The sequence below is a fragment of the Equus caballus genome, chromosome 1 (genome assembly GCF_041296265.1).
Source record: "Equus caballus isolate H_3958 breed thoroughbred chromosome 1, TB-T2T, whole genome shotgun sequence".
Taxonomy (NCBI): domain Eukaryota; kingdom Metazoa; phylum Chordata; class Mammalia; order Perissodactyla; family Equidae; genus Equus; species Equus caballus.
This window is the reverse complement of record NC_091684.1, coordinates 132,647,629-132,663,041: the sequence shown is the minus strand read 5'-3', so window position 1 is coordinate 132,663,041 and position 15,413 is coordinate 132,647,629. Positions and strand designations below refer to the sequence as shown.

General features: G+C 41.6%; 1 protein-coding gene across 17 annotated transcripts in view; it reads left to right on the top strand.

Annotated features, from left to right (window-relative positions):
* Positions 1 to 240: 240 nt before the first annotated feature.
* PML (PML nuclear body scaffold) overlaps positions 241 to 15,413 on the top strand; it is a 46,666-nt gene continuing 31,493 nt past the window's right edge. For 8 of the 17 annotated variants that reach the window (XR_011439450.1, XR_011439449.1, XR_011439448.1 and 5 more), the window contains exons 1-2: positions 262 to 518; positions 2,231 to 2,697. Coding sequence is in view for 12 of the 17 variants with exons in the window: in XM_023653841.2 (XP_023509609.1) it covers positions 384 to 518; positions 2,231 to 2,697 (602 nt within the window). In the remaining 5 variants the exon portion in view is untranslated. Of the gene's footprint in view, positions 519 to 2,230; positions 2,698 to 15,413 lie in introns of all 17 variants that reach the window. The other 9 variants (XM_005602934.4, XM_005602932.4, XM_023653867.2 and 6 more) reach the window with 4 other exon arrangements.

Below are 15,413 nucleotides of genomic sequence, written 5' to 3'. Positions count from 1 at the left end.
TCTGTGCCCCCAGTTCCCAGCTAGGGGCTGGGACAAAGCTGTGCCAGTGTGAGCTGAATGTGTGGCTCGCAGCCGAGGCTGAGAGCTGCCTCCCTCCTGCTCAGCCCTGCCGCTATTCCTTTACCCCCAGGTCAGCTGTGCATCTACTCCTCTCCTCCTCTCTCCTCCTCTCCCCTCTGGGTGTGTCTTCAAAATTCAGCCTGCCTCTCTGCCCCTAGAACCGCCCCCAGCTTCTGTCTCACTTCCTCTCGGGGGGCGGGCTCTGAGCGGGCACCTCCTCTTTCCTACTGCTTGAGACTCAGCCATCTGGCGCACACGTCTTGTTCAGCTTCGCTTCCCGCCCTGCAAGATCAAAACCGAGAATCGAAACTGACCTGGGCTCCATGCAGCAGGAGCCTGTATCCGCCAGATCTCCGGGGCCCCCTCAGGACTCTGCGCTGCCCCACGCACCCACCATGCCTCCCCCGGAGTCCCTTTCAGAAGGCCACCAGCCCAGTCCCAGCCACTGCCCCACAGAGGTACTACTGGGTTTGGGGAGATGGGGTTGAGGCCTTGTTGACTGGCTGTGGTGGAGGGGAGAGGTGGGAAGGGAAAGGCAAACTTGGCCAAGTACCTTAAAGAGTGACACAGAGGGAAGACCAGATCTTGGGGTCCTGACCCTCTTGGCTGTGATAGGGGTAGTGGAGAATAGAAAAGGGAATTAGGATGAGTTAGGGGAGCCTCTGTGGGCTGCGATTCTCTAGGAGCAGGGGGGCAAGATGCCGAGGGTCGGTAGCACCTGGAACTGGACTCTCCTACTGATCCTTACGACTTGCCAGGTAGCCCTTGCTTCAGGGGAAGGACCACAGATTAGGGAGGATGAAGGTAGTAGCCCTGTTGCCCCCACCTGAAGCCAGGGGAATGTCCCAGGTGTGGACAAACTTAAATCTAAGTGCCCAGATCAGAAGGTGGGAAACTGTGGCCCAGACGAGAGAGATGTATCAGCTCAGGCCTCACAGCTCCTGTGGTTTCTCCTCTAGGAAGCCTTCCAGATCCTTCTTGGAAAACCCTGCCCACCCAACCCCCATCCCCAAGGGGGCTTACTGGGTCCTCCTCCTGGAAGCTTTGCCTTAGTCTTCTGGGCAACTCCCCCAGCCTCCTGCTCCCAAAGGAACTACTTTGATCACTTGTTCTGTGCTGTTCCAGGCCCTTTTGCCCCCATTCATGAGAGCACAAATAACACTATAGTGCAGTAATTTGTGTTATCTGCATAATTACAACTAGGAATAAGACTACTAACAATACTAGTTAACATTTATGAGCACTTTCTCATGTGCCAGGTACTCTATTGAGCACTTTCTTTTTTTGCATTTTTTTTTACTGTGGTTAAATACCTATAACATAAAATTTACCATTGTTAACCATTTATGAGTGTACAATTAAGTGGCATTAAGTATATTCACGATGTTGTGTAACCATCACCACAGTCTATTTACAGAATTTTTTCATCACCCCAAACAGAAACTTTTACCCTTTAAGCAATAGCTTCTTATTCTTCCTTCCCACCAGCTCCTGGTATTTCATATCAGTGGAATCGTGCAAGATTTCTCCTTTTGTGTCTGGCTTATTTCATTTAGCATAATGTCTTCGAGGTTCATCCATGTTGTAGCAGAATTTCCTTCTTTAAGGCTAAATGATATTCCATTGTATGAGTAGACCACATTTTGTTTATTCATTCATTTGTTGATGAACACTTGGGTTATTTCCACTTCTGGCTGTTGTGAATAATGCTCCTGTGAACATGGGTGTGCAAGTATCTGTTTGGGTCTGTGTTTTCAGTCCTTTGGGGTATATATCTAGAAGTGGAACTGCTGGGTCATATGGTAGTTCCATGTTTAACTTTTTTGAGGTACTCCCAAACTGTATTAAGCACTTTATGTGAGCTTGAAACTTAATGTATATACTTTCTAAACTGAGTTCCTTGAAGGGAGGAATGTATCCTATATATCCTTGTATCTCAGGGCCTGGTACTGTGTCTCAGGGGAAGTGGGTGCTCAGTTAATGGTGGGGTGAGAGCCAGAAGCCTGAGTAAATGGGAGATTGGGTTACTGATAGCCTGGGTTTTGCATCATCCAATAATTGCCTGGAATGGAACATGAAGGCCCATTCCAGCCTCCAGACATAGGGGTGGGTGTCCGGTGGATAGGAACTCCTGAGACTTAAGGCCTTCCCTCCCTGTCTGGTCCCCCAGCAAACCACAGAGGAGGAATTCCAGTTCCTGCGCTGCCAGGGCTGCCAAGCAGAAGCCAAGTGCCCTAAGTTGCTGCCTTGTCTACACACGCTGTGCTCAGGATGCCTGGAGGTGCCAGGCGTGCGATGCCCCATCTGCCAGGCACCCCCGCCCCCAGGCGCTGACTGGCTGGCCCTGGATAATGTCTTCTTCGAGAGTCTGCAGCGGCGCCTGTCGGTGTACCGGCAGATCGTGGAAGCGCAGGCCATTTGCACCCGCTGCAAAGAGTCCGCCGACTTCTGGTGCTTCGAGTGCGAGCAGCTCCTCTGCGCCAAGTGCGTCGAGGCGCACCAGTGGTTCCTCAAGCATGAGGCCCGACCCCTGCAAGAGCTCCGCAACGAGTCGGTGCGCGAGTTCCTGGACAGCACGCGCAAGTCCAACAACATCTTCTGCTCCAACCCCAACCACCGCACCCCTACGCTGACTAGGTGAGCGGGACGCCCCCGGGGTTGGGGTGGAGCATCCAAGAGCCAGGTAGAGGGTGCGGGGAGCAGAGATCCAAAGAGTCACAGCGCTGGGAGCGTGGGACGAGGAACTAGGGTCTTGCAACTCAAAGTGTGGTCCGCAGACCAGCAGCATCTGTGGCCATGACCACAGTTTATGCTATCCCACGCGAGAAGGTAGTAAATAGTTTCCAGTTTCCCTCTGTAATAAGGAATGCTATAGGATCATCTTTGCACTCTTATCCAGTAATTTCTTTAGGATAAATTTTTAGAAATGCCATTGCTGGGTGGAGTATGGAAATTTTATGTTCTGATACGTGTTACCAAACTGCCCCTTAGCAAGTCTCAGAGTGCAGTTTTCCACGAGCTCTGCCTGAGGTCTCTAGCTGGGCTCGAGGATGAAACGCAGGAAGTTACTTTCTGTCTGAAAAGTCAAAACTGTTAACACAGTGCTATGTGGGAATGTCTGTGAAAAAAAAATCAACTCCACTTATCATTATTTTTATTAAACAGCACAAGATTTTGATTCAGTTTTTTGATAGATAATACATTTATGTGATTCAAAAAATCACAAAAAATTTATAAAGAGGGAAGGCAAAGTCTGCGTTCCCCTGTCTGCATTTGCCTGATTCCTACCACTTCTCCCTCCCCCATCCAGTTAACTATTGTTACTAGTTTTGAATGTTTCCAGAGTTTCCTTGTGAAGAAATACACAGATTTATTGGAGTGTATGGTCTTATTTCCCCCCCTTTAGCCAAAATGGTAGCATACCTAGGTGAACTTTTGACCCTCCCCCCAATAGATTGCTTGTATAAGATTCTGTATGTCCTCGTTCTGGGGGATCTGCTTGCAAAGGGAAGGTGCTCTTTGCCCACTGGGAACACACTGCAAACTACAGCCCTGCTAAACTGAGTGTGGCTTGCTTCCTGCATGGAGATTTACCACCTGCACCACCGGCATGTGTTCTCCCCGGATTCCTCAACAGCCGATATTACCGTTTGAATGTGATTTTCTCTCTCTGTTGTTAAGGTTGGGGTTCAGTGGCTTTTCATGTGTTTATTGGCCAATTGTGTTTTTTCGTTGTGAATTGCCTATTTACGTCCTTTGCCTATTTGGGTTTCTTTTTTTCTTTCGAGGAGTTAGCCTCTAATTATAAGAGCCTGTTATAGTGCAAATATTTTTCCCATGTTGACCTTTGTCATTTCATTTAATATGAGGTATTGTGTTTAGGTTTTTAGTTTTATATAGTCAAATCCGTTAATCTCTTCCTTTGTGGTGTCTGGCTTGGATCATCCTAGGAAATGTTGTTCCCATTCCAATGTTAAAGATATTTTCTTATACATACTCTAGTTTAGTAATTTCATGGTTTTGTTTTTATAATTAAATCTTTAATTCCTGTGGAATTTATTTTTGTGCATGGTATAAAGGAGGAATCCTTACTTTGCTTTTCTCTCCAAATGGAAAACCAGTTCTCTCAACTTTTACTGAATAATCCACTCTTGCTTTCCTCTGAAATGCCCTTTAGATCATGTACTAAATGCCCACGTAGTCATCTGTTTGCAGTGTGTTCCCAGTGGGCAAAGAGCACCTTCCCTTTGCAAGCAGATCCCCCAGAACGAGGACATACAGAAGACATACAGTAGATCTCTGTTCTGTGCCAATCATCTGACTATTCCTAGGGTAATCCTTACTGCTGTAAGGAAGTCTGTAGCTTTGCATTCAATAGGGCGTGTTGCCATTCTTCTTCAAAAATGATTTTGCTTTTCCTTTGCTCTTATAATTTATGCAGTTTCAGAACTTACATATTCATTGGGATTTTTCTTGAAATTGCATTAAATCTAGGGAGAATTGGCCTCATCTCTGGTTATACCTTTTAGTTGTTATAGTTTTTCACATGTCTTGAGCTTTTAGAGTTAAACTTATAATATTTAATAATATTGTGAATGGAATATGTTTCCATTATGATTTCTCACTGGTTATCATTAACATTCACTAATGCTCTTAATTTATGTACAGTAATATTTAGTCATCTTGTCGAGCTCTTTTATTCTTGTAAGTTTTTCAATTGATTGTTTGGGTTTTCTGGGTGAGCAGTCGTATCTGCGAATAATAAAAACTTTTTTCTTTCCAGCATTTACACATATTACCTCTTTGTAGCTTGTTTCATTGGCCAAAACAATATTGAATAATTCACAGAAGTGATTAGAAAAGGCAACTTTATCTTATTCCTTTCTTTCACCAGAAAGTTTCTTATGTTTTCTTGCTCAGTAGGCTGCTTGTTATTGACTTCCTTAGGTAACTTTTTAAAGTCACATTATGAAAGTTGCCTGCCTCCCATTTCCAGTTTACTAAGAGTTTTGTTCTTGCTGTTATTTTACTTTATTTTATTTTTAACTCAAGAATGAGTGTTCTTTTGGACTCTATGGAGGTGTCCTTTTACCTTTTATACAATGAATTATATCAATAGGTTTCTTTATGACGAACCATTTTTTAATTCCCAGGAGGAAAAAGTGTCTTTGGTCATGGCATACTACTGTTTTAATTGATAGCTAGATTCCATTTAGTACTCTTTTATTTAAGCTATTATCTGTTTTTATAGATATGATCAATTTTTATGAGTATGTGTGATTTCTTTAAGTTTTCTCATCCATTTATACTAATTTCTTTCAATGAATTTGTAAGCTTTCCGTTTTTGAACATGATAATGTATATAAATTGCTTAGCACAGTGCCTGGCACATATTAAGTACTTAATAAATGTTAAAATCTTACTATTCATATAATTTCTCTTCTCTGGAACAGTTTAAAGAACATAAGCAATTTAGGCTTATAGAAGTTTCTTGAAAAACTATCTGAGACTGATGCCTTTTTTTGGAGAATAGATTTTTTTCCCATGGTGTTGATCTGTTTGGGATCTTGAGTCAGATTTTCTGGAAAATTTTCTAGTTTATTCTGAGTTATCTTTCATAATTTAAAACTCTCTATACCTGTAATTATATTTCCTTTCTTCTTTCTTTTTTTTTTTTCTGCTTTTTCTCCCCAAATCCCCCCCGGTACATAGTTGTATATCTTAGTTGCAGGTCCTTCTAGTTGTGGCATGTGGGACACTGCCTCAACGTGGCCTGATGAGCGGTGCCATGTCCGCACCCAGGATCCGAACTGGCGAAACCCTGGGCCGCCACAGTGGAGCGCGCAAACTTAACCACTCGGCCATGGGGCTGGCCCCTCCTTTCTTATTTCTAATGTTGTATGTTTGTAATTATTTTAGTGATCTTTTGAGAGCACTAGCTTTTGGTCTTTCCTTTTATTGCTTACGGATATTAATGTTTTTCTTTTTTCTAATTAATCATTTTGTTTTTATCATCATTTTCTTTGTTTTACATTTTTGTCATTATTCATCACCTAACTCATTGAACTAAATAAATGAACTTTAATTCATTTATTTGCTATCCTTATTATTTAATAAGCTCCTCTGAATATGACTTTTGCTGCATCCCATAACTTTGATAAGTAGTGTTCACATAGTCAATCATTTCTCAAATATATATAATTTCAATCTTTTCTCTTTTGGAAAATTTTCTGTTTGATGGATGAGTTTTGGGAAGAGTATTTTCTGAAATTTTCAAGTGGTTTGTGATGTTCGGTTTCTATATTTGATGTTAATTTCTACATTATGGTCAGTTAACGTGTAAGAGTTCTATATCTGAGACAATATTGAGCTTTTCTTTGGAGCCTACCATATTCCTTGGACTAACATATTACTAGGATTTAAAAAAATATGTATTCTTTATGTAGCACATGCACACACACATACACCAATATATCTCCTCTTTGTACTCTTGTTTAGGTTTTTAACAAACATATTAAAACATATGTGTGTGTATCTCTCGATCAAGAGTAGATTATGACTATTCTTCTAGATAGGATAAAACCTTTAGCGTACTTTTTCTTCACTCCTCTTTCCCTTCCCAGACTCAAATTTAATTGAAATAACATGAAATTTTAATTCTAGATTATTACCAAATTTTTTATGCCTTTTCTATTCCAAGCATCCTTTCTTAACAGTTATTAAGTGTCATCATCACATTATAACCCACTTGTTATGTATTATCTTAGATTTTAATTGGTTTCATTGCTCACATAATTTTTTCTATAGCATATCTTCTCCTTTCTTGAATTATTTAAGGTGATTAATTTCGCATTTGGCTGGAATACTTCAAGTAATTTTTGGTGTTGCTTTTCAGAAAGAGTTTACTTTCTGAGACTTTAAGTGTCTTAACTTGCATGTCACACAGAAAGGAAAGCTTCGCTAGGTTTAAGAGTCTGAAGTCACAATCACAGTTCTTTCATCTTGGAATGTATAAACATTGCTTCATAAATTTCTGGCCTCCGCTCTTGCAGGTGAGGAATTCAGTTGTCTAATTATTTTTCCTTTGCGGGTAATCTGTTTTTTGTTTGCTAAGGATTTTTATATAAGTTTTTCGTTATTCTTGGGAAGGATTGATCAAGCTATATCCAGGTCTAGGTCTTTTTTTCTTTCCTCAATAATCTTCCATGATATTGTTGATCTGAAAATTCAAGTCTTTCTTCAGATCAAAGAAATTGTCTTCTGCTTTTTTATGAATTGATTTCCCTTCATTTGCTTATGTTTTCTTTTTGCAACTGTTGTTGTGTAGAGATTAGAATTCCAAATCCATCTACCTTTTTTTTCATTAATTCTGTTACTTTGCCTTTTTTCTTCTAGATTTTCAGAGTTTGTTGAATTGATTTTCTAATTGACCAACTGTTTTTTTTAGGAGACTCCTTTCTGCTCTTTGCTGCATGTGTGGAGTTTTGTGGGTTTGGTTTTTTCCCTAGCCGTTGTGTTTTTTAATTGCCAAGAAAGGTTCATGTTCTCAGGATGCTTTTTCTTGTCAGCCTGCTCTTGTTCTCCAGTGTAGTATGTTCTTAAATCTCCCTGAAAAACAAACTTAGAATTTTTAGAAGGTTTGTGTTTCTTACATTACCCTTTTCTCAGTATGGGCTGAGAATCAGTTTGGTCCCCATTTTGGCTGCTGATTCTCTTTACAGGTCCCATGGTTCTGTGTTATCTGCTCACGTGTAAATGTTGACATCCACAGTGCAGAGTTTTAGTAGCTGACATAGGCCAACAGCAGCTGTGTAAACCCCAAGTGACACCTCTCACCCCGCAGTGAGGACAGGGCCTCCCCCATAGAGCCCAGGTGGCAGCTTACAAGTGGTCCCACTTCTAACGCGGGGGTCCGGATGGATTCCTCCCCTGGTACAATGGGCAAGGCTTGTCCCGCTAGCCAGAGGCTAGGATTCTGGTCCCTTCAGCATGGTGGATGGCTTCAGAAACCTGGTCATGTTGCTTAAAAATCATACACGCACATACGGGTTACATCGTTTCAAAATTTACCAGTGATTCCTTGAAAAACTCAGCTTCTTTTTACTGCTCAATACCTCAGTGCCATAAATAATCCACAACTTTCTTCAGGTCGTGAACCACTCCACCCTTCCACATAGAGCTAATTTAGGGCTTACCCTAGAGAGCAGCCCCAGAGGTGGCTTTACAACTTAGAACTCAGCCTGAGAGTGTCTGGCTGCTGGCTCTTGATTACCAGGCCTGTGGAGTCCATTCTTTTACCCCTCCTTCCTGCTGTACTGTGTGGCAGGCCCTCTGCTGGGTGCTAGGGTATAAACATGAACAGATACAGCCCTGGCCCTCCATGAGGTCACAGTCTGGTGGCCACAGCAACAGATCCACAATTAATAGTCAAGGCTGCAAAGTGCAGCAAGGAAGCCAGCTCAGCGGAAGCCTGCTCACCAGCCTCACTCCGTGCTGATAGGACGTTGGCATCACACTGTCCTCAGTGTTACATTTTCCCCTGCCGGTATCCCCGTCTAGCACAGGGCTGACATGCGGTGTGTGCTCAGTTGATTATTTACGAGAGGAAGGAATAAGGAAGGCAGTCACAAAGGTGAGTGATCTCCAAAAAGGCCACCTGCCCAGCCTGCTTTGACTGGGGAAGGCAGAGTCCAAGAGGGTGTCACACTTAGCCTGACATGCAAGGAAGGAGAAATGGCAAGGGGGTAAGTTGTGTGCAAAGACAGGGGCACTAGCAGGTCTGCTGCATGTCAGGTACTGCAAGTAAAGGGTGTGCATGAGGGCAGGGGCTGAAAGGTGAGCTGGGGTGAGACGTGGGGGGCCTGGAGGAGTTAGGACTCTGTCCTACAATTTCTAGAACATAGAATGTTCTTAGCTTGGTCCTTTTTCTTGCAGTTTACTGTTGTTTTACCGGTGAATATCCTGGAGAACACAGTGTGAATGGACCCTGTGCGGGGCTGTGTTGGAAACCCACTGATGGGTGTTAAGGCAGAGAGTAGGATGATCGTATCATCCATCAAAGTGGTACTTTGATTGAAGTGAGCAAGTTTGGGAGCAGGGAGACTAGTATTTGTTTCTTTGGCTGTATGCTTATGTATATTTCACCTATTCCATAAAGGATTTGAGGAGATTTAACCACCATACTGTTGGGGATATGTACCCAACAGAAACTGAAGCAAAGAATCTGAACCAGGGAAAAGGGAGTCCCATTGGGAGACTGAAGCCATAGTGCAGGTGGGGGTGAGGCCTGCAAGAGTGCGGAGATGGAGGGGTGGAGAAAAGGCCAGAGTCTCGTATTGCCAGGGCCTGCTTGACCTGCAGATCAGAGTGGCTACCCACCTTCCCATCATGTCTGCTTGGGAGCACTGGGGAGTGCCTTCCACCCACAAGTAATATGGGTCTAGGACTGCAGGTGGAGTTGAGACCCATGTCTGTGTGTCAGATTCCAAAGCTTGGCCAGTTGGTGGGGGACGGGGGATTAATCCAGGGCCATCAAAGCTTGTAGCCAGAAAGAGCTTGAATTGTAGTTGAATGGAGAAAACAGAAGACCTATTAATCAAGTTTGAGAGGTGTGATGAGATCATGAACTGGGAAAAGAGTTCCCAAGAACAGAAGTTGGAACGATTGGCAACAGGTCGGGGAGAAGCATGCTGGACAGCTGAGGGGAGGGGTCATGGCAGAGGTGTACATCATGCAGTGGCAGAGCTGATGGCAAGGAAGAGAAGGGCTGCTGGCTGAATGGAAATGGAAAAGGTAGGTCCAGATGGGTGTGCTTAGGGTCAGGCTGGGGGAAGAAAGCCAGGCGCCAAGGGTGCAGACTCTAAGGAGCCCCCTAGCCCTCATGAATCAAGTGAGTGCTCCTGAGATTTGCAGCCTGGGTGTCTGGCTGCCCTGCCTGGAGCCCTCCGTGAAGTTATCAGTAAATTGCATCTTATTGGGGATTGAGATCTCACTGGGATTGAATGCTGGCTGTGAGGAGCACCACATGGGCAGAAGAAAGGCTGCTGCCAGGAGTTAGGCTACGAACAACCCATTTTCAAATTTTTCTCTGAACTCATCTGGGGAACTTGGTTTCAGAGCCAGGGGCAACTGCTTTTCCTTTCATGGGGGGACCGTGAAGGTAGACTTGGTTGAATAATATGTGGTTAAAAGGGATTTCCCCCGCCCCTGGTGTCCTATGTTTTGGAGAAAGAAGCGAGAAATTTAAAGTGACCCAAGCCAAGACCAGGGTTAGGGTTGGCGTCCCTGTCTCAGTACTCCTGAATCCCCATCTCTGCTTTCTCCAGCTGTAAGGAGTGGGCTTTGCTGCTCAGGGATGGAGGCCTCAGATGTGTTAGAAGAATCTTTGACAGTCAGACTTGAAATTAACAGCCTTTTGTCTTGATTCCTAACTCATAAAATTAAACTGCCTGGAACCACATCTGACCATCTGACCATCCAGCCATTGAGAAACCATTGATTGAGCGTTTATTTCATGCCAGCATTGTGATCACTGTTGCCAGGCAAATAAGGATCCCTGACTCTGAAGTCTGAATCTATGGAGGGTTTCTGCCTATGGATAAGTTGCGAGTGTGCGCAGCCCTGTGTTCCACGGCAGAGACCCATAGGTATCAGGAGACACATTCAGATAAAGCACTGGGACCATTTTTTTTTATTGTGGTAACATTGGTTTATAACATTATATAAATTTCAGGTGTGCATCATTATATTTTGATTTCTGTGTAGATTACATAATGTTCACCACCCAAAGACTAATTGCAATCCATCACCATACACATATGCCTAATCACCCCTGTCGACTTCCCCTCTCCCTGCTTCCCCTCTGGTAACTATCAATCCAGTCTCTGTCTCTATGTGTTTCTTTGCTGTTTTAATCTTCTACTTATGAGTGAGATCGTATGGTATTTGACTTTCTCCATCTGACTTATTTCACTTAGCATAATACTCTCAGGGTCCATCCATGTTGTCACAAATGGCTGGATTTCATTGTTTCTTATGGCTGAGTAGTATTCCATTGTGTATATATCCCACATCTTTATCCATTCATCTCTTAATGGTCACTTAGGTTGTTTCCAAGTCTTGGCTATTGTGAATAATGCTGCAATGAACATAGGAGTGCATGTATCTTTACACATTCATGTCTTCATGTTCTTTGGATAAATACCCAGCAGTGGAATAGCTGGATTGTATGGTAGATCTATTCTTAAATTTTTGAGGAATCCCCGTACTATTTTCCATAGTGGCTGTACCAGTTTGCACTCCCACCAGCAGTATATGAGAGTTTCCTTTTCACCATATCCTCTCCAACACTTCTTGTTTCCTGTCTTGTTATTTATAGCCATTCTGACAGGCGTGGGGTGACATCTCATTGTAGTTTTGATTTGCATTTCCCTGATAGTTAATGATGTTGAACATCTTTTCACTTGCCTATGGCCATCTGTATATCTTCTTTGGAGAAATGTCTGTTCAGATCTTTTGCCCAATTTTAAATTGGGTTGTTAGTTTTTTTGTTGTGGAGATGTATGAGTTCTTTGTGTATTTTGGATATTAATAACCCCTTATCAGATACGTGGTTTGCAAATATCTTCTCCCAATTGTTAGGTTGTCTTTTCGTTTTGTTGATGGTTTCCTTTGCTGTGCAGAAGCTTTTTAGTTTGATGTAGTCCCATTTGTTTATTTTTTCTGTTGTTTTCCTTGCCTGATCAGACATGGTACTTGAAAATATGCTACTAAGACCCATGTCGAAGAGCGTACTGCCTGTTTTCTTCTAGAAGTTTCATGGTTTCAGGTCTTACATTCAAGTCTTTAATCCATTTTGAGTTAATTTTTGTGTATGATGTACGATAATGATCTACTTTCATTCTTTTGCATTCTTTTTACCATGCTGTTTTGGTTACTATTGCTTTGTAGTATATTTTGACATCAGGAAGTGTCGTACCTCCAGCTTTGTTCTTTTTCTCAGGATTCCTTTGGTTATTTGGGGTCTTTTGTTGTTCCATATAAATTTTAGGATTCTTTATTCTATTTCTGTGAAAATTGTTGTTGCGACTTTGATAGAGATTGCATTGAATCTGTAGATTGTTTAGGAAGTAGGGACATTTTAACTATGTTAATTCTTTCCATCAAAGAGCATGGAATATCTTTCCGTTTCTTTGTCTTCTTCAATTTCTTTCAACAATGTTTTATAGTTTTCAGTGTGCAGATCTTTCACCTCTTTGGTTAAGTTTGTTCCTAGGTATTTCATTCTTTTTGTTGCAATTGTAAATGAGATTGTATTCTTAATTTCTTTTTCTGCTGCTTCATTGTCAGTGTATAGAAATGCAACTGATGTTTGTATGTTGATTTTGTATCCTACAACTTTACCATATTCATTTATTATTTCTAAATAATTTTTAGTGGATTCTTTAGGGTTTTCTAGATATAAAATCACATCATCTGCAAATAGTGACAGTTTTACTTCTTCCTTTCCAATTTGGACGCCTTTTATTTCTTTTTCTTGCCTGATTGCTTTGGCTAAGACTTCCAGTACTTATGTTAAATAAGAGTGGTGAAAGTGGGTAGCCTTGTCTGGTTCCTGTTCTTAGAGAGAAATAGCTTTCAGTTTTTCTCCATTGAGAATGATATTAGCTGTGGGTTTGTCATATATGGCCTTTATTATGTTGAAGTACTTTCCTTCTATACCCATCTTATTCAGAGTTTTTATCCTAAGTGGATGCTGTATCTTGTCAAATGCTTTCTCTGCATCTATTGAGATGATCGTGTGATTTTTATTCTTCATTTCATTAGTGTGATGTATCACATTGATTGATTTGTGGATGTTGAACCATCCCTACATCCCTGGAATAAATCCCACTTGATCATGGTGTATGATCTTTTTAATGTATTGTTGTATTCGATTTGCTAGTATTTTGTTGAGGATTTTTACATCAATGTTCATCAGTGATACTGGCCTGTAATTTTCTTTTTTTGTGTTGTCCATTTCTGGTTTTGGTATCAGGATAATGTTGGCTTCGTAGAATGAGTTAGGAAGCTCCCCCTCCTCTTCAACTTTGGAAGACTTTGAGAAGGATAGGTATTGTCTTCTTTGAATGTTTGGTAGAATTTACCAGGGAAGCTGTCTTGTCCTGGACTTTTATTATTTGGAAGGTTTTTGACTACTGTTTCGATCTTCTTACTGGTGATTGGTCTATTCAAATTCTCTACTTCTTCTTCTTTATTTTTAAAGATTGGCACCTGAGCTAACAACTATTGCCAGTCCTCTTTTTTTTTTCTTTTTTCTGCCTTTTCTCCCCAAATACCCCCAGTACATAGTTGTATATTTTAGTTGTGGGTCCTCCTAGTTATAGCATGTGGGACACCACCTCAGCATGGCCTGACCAGTGGTGCCATGTCCACACTCAGGATCTGAATCAGTGAAACCCGGGGCCACTGAATCAGAGTGCGTGAACTCAACCACCCGGCCACGGGGCTGGCCCCTCAAATCTCTACTTCTTGATTCAGTTATGGAAGGTGGTATGATTCTAAGAATTTATCCACTTCTTCTAGATTATCCAATTTGTTGGTGTATAGCTTTTCATGATATTCTCTTAAAATCTTTTGTATTTCTGGGGTGTCCATTGTAATTTCTCCTCTTTCATTTCTGATTTTATTTATTTGAGCCTTCTCTCTTTTTTTCTTGGTGAGTCTACCTAAAGGTTTGTCAATTTTTTTTATCTTTTCAAAGAACCAGCTCTTGGTTTCATTGTTTTTTTCTATTGTTTTTTTAGTCTCTATCTCATTTATTTCTGCTCTGATTTTTGTTATTTTCTTCCTTCTGCTGATTTGGGGCTTTGTTTGTTCTTCTTTTTCCAGTTCCTTTAGGTGCAATGTTAGATTGTTTATTTGGGATTTTTCTTGTTTGTTCAGGTAGGCCTGAATTGCTATGAAGAACCACTTTTGCTGTATCCCATAAATTTTGGCATGTAGTATTTTCATTTGACTCCAGGAATTTTTGGATTTCTCCTTTGATTTGTTCATTGACCCAATCGTTCAGTAGCATTTTGTTTAATCTCCACATATTTGTGGCTTTTCTGATTTTTTTCCTGTAGCTGATTTCTAGTTTCATACGTTTATGGTCAGAAAACATGCTTGGTATTATTTCAGTCTTCTTAAATTTATTGAGACTTGTTTTGTGGCCTAATATGTGATCATATTAGGGAGATCATACCGGAGAATGTTCCATGTGCATTTGAAAAGAATGTGTATTCTGTGGTTTTTGATGGAGTGTTCTGTATGTATCTATTAAGTCCATCTGGTCTAATGTGTCGTTTAAGGCCAATGTTTCCTTATTGATCTTCTGTTTGGATGGTCTACCCATTGGTGTAAGCAGAGTGTTAAATTCCCCCACCATTATTGTGTTACCATCTGTGTCTCCTTTTATGTCTGTTAATAATTGCTCTATATATTTAGGTGCTCCTATGCTGGGTGCATAGATATTTAGAGGTATTCTATCCTCTTGTTGGATTGTTCCCTGTATCATTATGTGGTGCCCTTCTTTGTCTCTTGTTACAGTTTTTGTTTTAAAATCTATTTTGTCTGATAAAAGTATTGCTAACCCAGCTTTCTTTTCTTTGCCATTTGCATGGAGTATCTTTTTCTGTCCCTTCACTTTGTTTGTGGAGTGTCTTTAGGTCTGAAGTGTGTCTCTTGTATGCAGCATATATATGGGTCTTGTTATTTTACCCAATTGGCCATGCTGTGACTGTTTTAAGGAGGGAAAAGTTGTGTTTAATTGGGAGGATCAGGGAAACCATGATGAAAGAGTTGATATTTGAGCTGGACCTTGAAAAGATTGGTCTGTATGAGTTGCAACTAAAACAGATGTATAAATTAGTAACAAACTTTTAGTTAATGGCTTAAGCAAAAAATGGGTGAATGGCTTATTTAAGTGAATAGGGTTGTGGCAGGCTTCTGACTTGACCCGATTATGTATTCGAGTTGCGTCACCAGGACCTGCTTTCTCTGTATTTCTTGAGACCTGGCTTTCCTCCAAGTCAGCTCCTTTCACAGGAGGATTTCTCCCTCTCGGTTGCGAGATGATAGCAGCAGCTCCATTACACACCCTCACCCTCAAATCCAGTGGGAAAGAACAAGAATCTCTTCCAGGAATTCTAAGCCGAGGCTCAGCGTGTCTAGGGTTGGATCAGGTTCCTGTCCATGAAAGGGTCACTGAGGCTGTGGGGATTACTCAGATTGACTTAGGTGTCAGACATGGGCTCCCCCAAAGCTCATGGGCTGAGAGTGGGGAGTCTGTGTCTCCCTAAAGGGAAAGGCCA